Genomic DNA, 6,838 nt, shown 5'->3' with positions numbered 1-6,838 from the left:
CCTTCTAATATCCAAAACTAATCAACAAATTAATCTATATTGCTACACACTAATCATAATTTGTTATAAAATGGTTTAACGGGACTAAAGCTGCCAGGAAGAACAGGGGGAAATTTCTCTCCGGATATGACCAATAGGAGAATACAGCTCGAACCAATCAGGCCACACGACGAACCCACCAATCAGAAGTCTCAAAATGAATCCTACATTTGCATAAAGCTGCCTACAAATAAGCAGGATCCTGGCGCCCACCCCAGTTTTTCTCCTTTCGGAAGACGACAAATTTGAAATGCCTGAACCAGCGAAGTCGGCCCCGGCCCCGAAGAAGGGCTCGAAGAAGGCGGTGACCAAGGCGCAGAAGAAGGACGGCAAGAAGCGCAAGCGCAGCCGCAAGGAGAGCTACTCGGTGTACGTGTACAAGGTGCTGAAGCAGGTGCACCCCGACACCGGCATCTCGTCCAAGGCCATGGGCATCATGAACTCGTTCGTCAACGACATCTTCGAGCGCATCGCGGGCGAGGCGTCGCGCCTGGCGCATTACAACAAGCGCTCGACCATCACGTCCCGGGAGATCCAGACGGCCGTGCGCCTGCTGCTGCCCGGGGAGCTGGCCAAGCACGCCGTGTCCGAGGGCACCAAGGCCGTCACCAAGTACACCAGCTCCAAGTGAGTGCTGGGAGGCACGATCCAACCCAAAGGCTCTTTTCAGAGCCACAGATTTTCACCACCAGAGCTGTGCGCTGACACGCGCTGGGGTCTTCCTGGGCATTGTTAGGTTACCGGGGACACCCGCGGGAGAACCCGCTACGGGTTCTTTGGTGGGAGATTTTGCCTTTGGTTCGGATCGCCGAGGGCTGTACAGACGGCGCCAGCAGCATAACCGCCCGTGGGCAGAACGGCTAGCGCTCACTTTACGGATCCTTGCAGGTTCTGGCCCCTTTCCTAAGGCTTGCACACGCGCCGAGGCTGCTGGCCGCTTCTCGAAGCTGACCCCGGTCGCCACATGGGAAGTGTCACTCCATGGGCGTAAGCAGCCACAATGACATTTGAAAAGCCCGCCGTGTAAGGGCGGGACTTCCTCTCCCGGTGCCGCGGAGACGGCGGCCCGCCTTCTTTGTGGGCATCTGATCCTCTCACTGCCCTTCCCCACCCGTTTGCCCAGGACTCCAGGATCCTGCTTAGGCGTGTGTCCTGGGTCTTCAAAACGTGTTCACCGGCTGCCACTCTCCGGTGAGGACACAACGGTTTTTAGCAAAAGTCTTTGATCTTGCTTTACCTCCTAAGCTGCTCTCAAAAAGGTGCTTGTCATTACGTTTGGCTTTTAGGGTGTAACGGGACAATATATTCCTCTCCCGCTCCCCTCCCCGACTCCCAAGTGACTTCCAAAAACAATTCTGGATATTCAAGCGCTACAGTCGCCTCACAAGTGCAGCCCCCAGAATACGAAAGCTGGCTCAGCTGCCCCGAGTCCGTCCTTTTCCATCACTTGGCAGAATTCATCCACCTGTCCTGTCATCAGCTCTGGCCCCCAGCTCAGTTGAGCAAAAGGGCGATCCTGAGAACTCGGGGACCCAGGGAAGTCAGAGGGTGGAGAGCAGGAAACGTGGACTCAGGACATGCGTTTTACCATCCTGATGCTGGACACCAGGGTCTGGAAGGCGAGAGGTTGTGATCACGTGACGCCAAAGAACCTAAACCTGAAAATTAAAAGCAGAATTTGTCTCCTTCCCTCTTTTCTACAGACCCTGCGACGTAGAGGCTTCCTTGTGAAAGTCAGATGAGAAAGTTTGGGTTCGTGGCACCTTCCCTGTAAATGGAAATACCAAGTACACCCAAGAATCCCTAACTCTGTCCTCCAGAAACTGCACTCGAAAATCACTAACTCTGTCCTCCAAAAACTCCTAGCCAGCCTTCCTAGCCAGTCTACCTGGTATCCCTTTATTCTCTCAAAAAGGCAAAATAAGTATGCAACACCCCCCCCCCCCAAAAAAAAAAGCATTTGTTTTCACATTGCCAAATGTACAACTGCATTTCAACTTTTTGTGATCACCTTGATTTCAGTTTGAGGTAATACTAAAACTCCTCTGTCCGTAGCAAGTCTCCTTTTCATTCCAGGGAAGTAGTTTTCTGAGAAAGCATACGTGACCATGTATCATCTCTCTCGGTGCCTTTCAATGATCCGCGTGCTGGCTGCACGATATCAGACATCAAGGCCCGTAGACAGCCACTCACTGAATGCTCAAACCAAGCCTCAATGGATGATTTTCCCCCCGTTTTTTTGTTGCTTTGCTTTTTGTTTTGTTTTGTTTCTTGCTTTTTCACACTTTTTGGGATGCCCCCTGACCTCTCCAGCCTCCAGGCCTTTGCAAATGTTCTCTTCCTGAAATGTCCCTGATTCCACTTTTCTCCCCAACACACACAGTTTTGTAATCAATAACTCTCCCTTCGGCTCGCTCAAAACGTTGTTGAGGAAGCTTCTGAACTGCCCTGTTAAAGACTCTCACAGCTGCAAAGATCTGGCCCTATTCTCAGCCCCAAATTCCTCATTACTGACTGGCTGGGACCCTCAGGACTAGTGTGGTGGAATCAGGGCCTGCTCCCTGAGACCAGCAATAAAGGATCCCTTCTCTACAGCACAGGCAAGGAGGGAGGGGGGACCTGAACAAACCCGAGGCTGGATTAGGAGGAGGGGAAGTGGCACTGACTGCCTCATACAGACGCCTTCTAGGCAGAAACAAGGAACATCCATTTGTCTCATTGGCATTCAAGTGCCAAGCACTGAATTATGTACCCAAGATACAGAGCAGCGCTGCTAACCTTGAGTGTGCTTCAAAGTCACCTGGAGGCTTGTTAGAGGACAGAGTGCTGGCCCCACTCCCAGAACTTCTGTCGTCTCCTTAGCTCTGAGGGATATCTGGGAACTTGGCTTTCGAGCAAGTTCCCACAGATATAAATACTGCTTCTAGCTGCTCTGCTCTGAGCACATCTGATACTTGGAGAACAAGCTGACCAAAGCCCCTTCCTGTGTGGAGGTTTCCGGTGGTTAAGATGAGGTTATGCTAGATGAGGACAGAAAAATCAGAAAGCAGTTGAAGGGATTTCTTTCTGCATTTTGTCAAATGGTGATCGATTCCCTCTGTGTGGGGCGTTAAGCGACAGCAGTAGGCATGACAGACGAGAGACTGCTCTGTGGGGCTGAGATCCTAGCGGGAGAGGAGAGAGAATCAACACACTGATTCCTCAATTCGATCATTCCAAATAGGAGTTCTCACTGCTATGAAACTATGGGAAATAAACCAGGTGCTGTGATACTGACCAGGTGACGGAACCAAGGAACCAGGGGATACGACTCAACTCGCAGGCCAAGAGACTGTTGCTACAACAAAGCTCTAAGGCAGGGAGAAGTCGCTGCTCAAAAATACAAGTTCTGTGTGCTGGGAGAGTAGTAAACAAATATGAGGTGTTCGGGGAAGACACTGAGGGTTAAAGGGGGGCCTGAACATGTTGGACCTTAAGCGCCAGGAAGGCACCCACACTTTTATTGTGTCGTGAGAATCTATTAGAATTTTAAAGCACGCAGGCTGCTGTGTGGGAAATGGGATTTATGGGATTCAAGGTAGAAAGAAGCAGAAAACAGAATTGAAAAAAGATCTGGGTTTCATAGGTGAAGAAACATGTTGGTGACATTTATTGAGCACTTTCCATGTGTTTTAGAAACCATGACAGTTTCTTTACAAAGGTTAACTCATTTCGTGCTCTCAACTTCCACGGATTATCTAGACACAACTATGCTCTCCTTCTAATCGGCTGGGGACGAGCAAGGTGTGGGGCTGGGGTTGGAAGCAGAATGTGTGCCCCCAGCCTGTATGCTTATCCACCACTTGCAATGCTGCTGAGATTCTTGCATAATGACCAAGAATTCTAGGAGAGGATGAGGTTTCAGAGACCGGGACATGGCAATGTTTCAATCCCCTAAAGCATTCCACAGAAGGTAGCAAGTAGTTGTACATGTGAATCTGGGAACCAGAGCAAAGTGGGGACCGAACATAGAAATTGTGACAAGAGTTTGGAAATAGAAATGTTATTGTTGTTGGCATGCAACGGAATTGGAATTTTCCCACGGGTAAAGAAGAAAGGAAAGAAAAGAAGATGGCCAGAGATCCTAAATGGTGAGGACAAAAACCAGGAGATTAGAGTCACAGAAGTCAGGAAAGTAGTGTTTCAGGAAGGAGGACGTGTGTGAACAGCCTGGTGTGATGTCTACTGAAATGACAACATGGGAGACCTTTGCATATGGTAAATGGAACCCACTGGGAATTTGAGTTACAGGGAATAACAGGCAACCCAGACATTTGGGACAGCTTCAGGACTCAGGATTCTTGCCTTGACTCTGGGACCCACGTGTCCCTACTTTGTTTCCTCTCTCTTAGGCCATCATGTGATTGACGCTGGCATCTCCCTAGCTGCATCTAATAGATTGCCTTTTCTACAAACAAGGAAAAGGGACAGAACAGAAAGAACAGAAATAGACATGAGTGCTCAGTGTGTGTTAGGAGAACGTCTTTCAAGAGGTTTTTTTTTTATATACTGTTTAAATAATATCAAAAACACAGAGTCAGGTCTCCAGTTTCTTTTTTTATTTCTTAAGGGATAATGGAAATTTGTAAACTTAATATATGAACTGCTCAAGGACGTAGACGACTGCATTCTTACGCCTTGTTAATATATTTTTCAAGACTGGCGATGGAAGTTCAAAGGGCCTTAACTAAGAAGATTCATGGACTTCTTCCTGAACCGGGCTGCAAATCCATGCCTCATTGTTTTCATTTACTCCCAAATCGTGTGTGATTCAGTCAGTTTGGACTTCAGGCCTCTGAAAATCATAATTTCTCAGATGGGGCTAGCTTGCATTTCCAAACTCACTTCTCGAGAATAGATACGCCTACGGCCCGTAGTGAATAAATTGGGATATTATCGTTCAATATGCGCTCTCTGTATTAGGTCTGCCCTTTCCTCTCTTCAGTTCTGCATCTCTAGATCCCAGATCCTGAAGTCCTAGACTCCAGGTTGTTGACAAGGATCCAGGGAGCCCTGGGGTTTCTTCGGATGAGCCTCGGAGGGGACGTGACTCCCATGAAATGTCTATGCCCACATGCATATTTTCTAACAGATTCTCAAAGGACTTATTCATCCACTTATTGTAAAGATCAACTCTGCTAAAGAGGACAGCACTTTCAAATATTCAGATTACACCTGCCTAAAGTATTTGGACAGTCCATGCATTTCTAACATGAGCTCTTACCCTGCGCCCTGTCCAGAATGGAACACGGCGCAACACACAGGAACACAGGAAACAGACCCATTTGGAATCAGCTTTCCTTAAAGCGCTGTCAGGTGGACAGAGGGACTGTCCACACTGCTTCACAAACTGAGAAAACAAATCCGTGTTTGGTGTGTAAAGTGAAGGGCTGTAACCGAGACTCCATAAATTAGCTTAAGGACAATTATTCATGTCACAGGACACATCTGTTGTGAATTACTCAGCTGCTGCTGATCAATCCAGGACTCTCCCTCGAGTCGTTGCTGTGCTATCCCCCAGGCCTGAGGTCTTGTGAGGACAAACAAGATCCAAACCTTATCTGGAGGCAAGAGGGGAGGTTTTAAAGCCCACACCTGGGAATGAGTTCCGCTGACTTCCTGACTCTTCCACGTGCTCACCTGTAGCCAGAAAGGCCAGCACCTGTTGCCTGGGGTTACAAAGCTAGTAGTCCAGCTACGCCTTTATCATGAACAGCCTTCAGAGGATAAAGACCAGAGTACATTGCAAACATCCCCAAGACTCTTCAAAAAAACAAATACACCAGGACATCAGAAGATAGAGTGAAATGCTGGCGGTTAGTACAAGGTTTCCAGCAGCTTAAGAACAGGATACAGATAACCCACCGCAGGACAGCGTTCCTCTCAACAGCAGACAGGCTGAGAAGGCGGGGTTTCAATCACGAAGACCCTGGTTTAAAAAACAACTCACAGGATTGTGAGGGGGGGACGTTGGAACGCTCATCTGTAACAGAGACTTAAGTGGAGAACAGGGAATGGTGTCTGAAGACTGAGATGAGCCCAGACTTGGTAGAACAAACCTGAACATGGACAGCTGCCAAGAAGATGCTTTTGAAACCGGGGGAAAAAAACGGGTCCTGGAGGAAAACGGCCTAGAGAAAGCACGCAGGCGATCTCTCCACACTACCTTTCACGGATTGAACCTCACAGCCTGGAAAAATTTTAAATAAACAGCAGAACCAAAAAGCGTACCAACTCTTTCTGTGATTAAATAGGTGGCCCTGAAAAGGGCCTTTGGGTGAGAATCGTATGCTTTTGATAGCGTGAAGGAAATACTTAGCCCCCGAAGCCATAGAGAGTGCGGCCCTGGCGCTTGAGCGCGTACACCACGTCCATGGCCGTGACCGTCTTGCGCTTGGCGTGCTCCGTGTAGGTGACGGCGTCCCGGATCACGTTCTCCAGGAACACCTTGAGCACCCCGCGGGTCTCCTCGTAGATGAGCCCGGAGATGCGCTTCACGCCGCCGCGCCGGGCCAGCCGCCGGATGGCGGGCTTCGTGATGCCCTGGATGTTGTCGCGCAGCACCTTGCGGTGGCGCTTGGCGCCCCCCTTGCCCAGACCCTTCCCGCCTTTGCCGCGACCAGACATCGTCACCACACCACTGCAACGCTACGGAAACACCGCTCCCGTCGGCGCCAAGCAGCCCTTTTATAGCAAAGTGCCGGACCTGTTTGAAAACCCCGAGAGCAGGGGCGGTAACCACACTCTGGGCCCGCCCATC

The 6,838-nt window shown here is 49.5% G+C and overlaps 2 protein-coding genes across 2 annotated transcripts; one reads left to right on the top strand and one right to left on the bottom strand.

Annotated features, from left to right (window-relative positions):
• Positions 1 to 278: 278 nt before the first annotated feature.
• LOC125166612 (histone H2B type 1-C/E/F/G/I) lies at positions 279 to 691 on the top strand. Its single transcript, XM_047860537.1, has one exon. It carries the CDS (start codon positions 290 to 292, stop codon positions 668 to 670), a length of 381 nt encoding a protein of 126 aa, XP_047716493.1. The 5' UTR covers positions 279 to 289; the 3' UTR covers positions 671 to 691.
• A 4,073-nt stretch (positions 692 to 4,764) lies between these two features.
• On the bottom strand, positions 4,765 to 6,727 carry LOC125166619 (histone H4). Its single transcript, XM_047860543.1, has one exon. The coding sequence runs from the start codon at positions 6,703 to 6,705 to the stop codon at positions 6,394 to 6,396; it is 312 nt and encodes a 103-aa protein (XP_047716499.1). The 5' UTR covers positions 6,706 to 6,727; the 3' UTR covers positions 4,765 to 6,393.
• Between the last annotated feature and the right edge of the window lie 111 nt (positions 6,728 to 6,838).

This window comes from Prionailurus viverrinus, chromosome B2 (assembly GCF_022837055.1).
Source record: "Prionailurus viverrinus isolate Anna chromosome B2, UM_Priviv_1.0, whole genome shotgun sequence".
NCBI lineage: Eukaryota > Metazoa > Chordata > Mammalia > Carnivora > Felidae > Prionailurus > Prionailurus viverrinus.
Note: the sequence above shows the minus strand (reverse complement) of the source record. Positions and strands in the feature narration are given on the sequence as shown.

Coding starts and splice junctions, on each gene's coding strand:
- LOC125166612 (XM_047860537.1), top strand. CDS start 290: ATGCCTGAACCAGCGAAGTCGGCCCCGGCCCCGAAGAAGGGCTCGAAG.
- LOC125166619 (XM_047860543.1), bottom strand. CDS start 6,705: ATGTCTGGTCGCGGCAAAGGCGGGAAGGGTCTGGGCAAGGGGGGCGCC.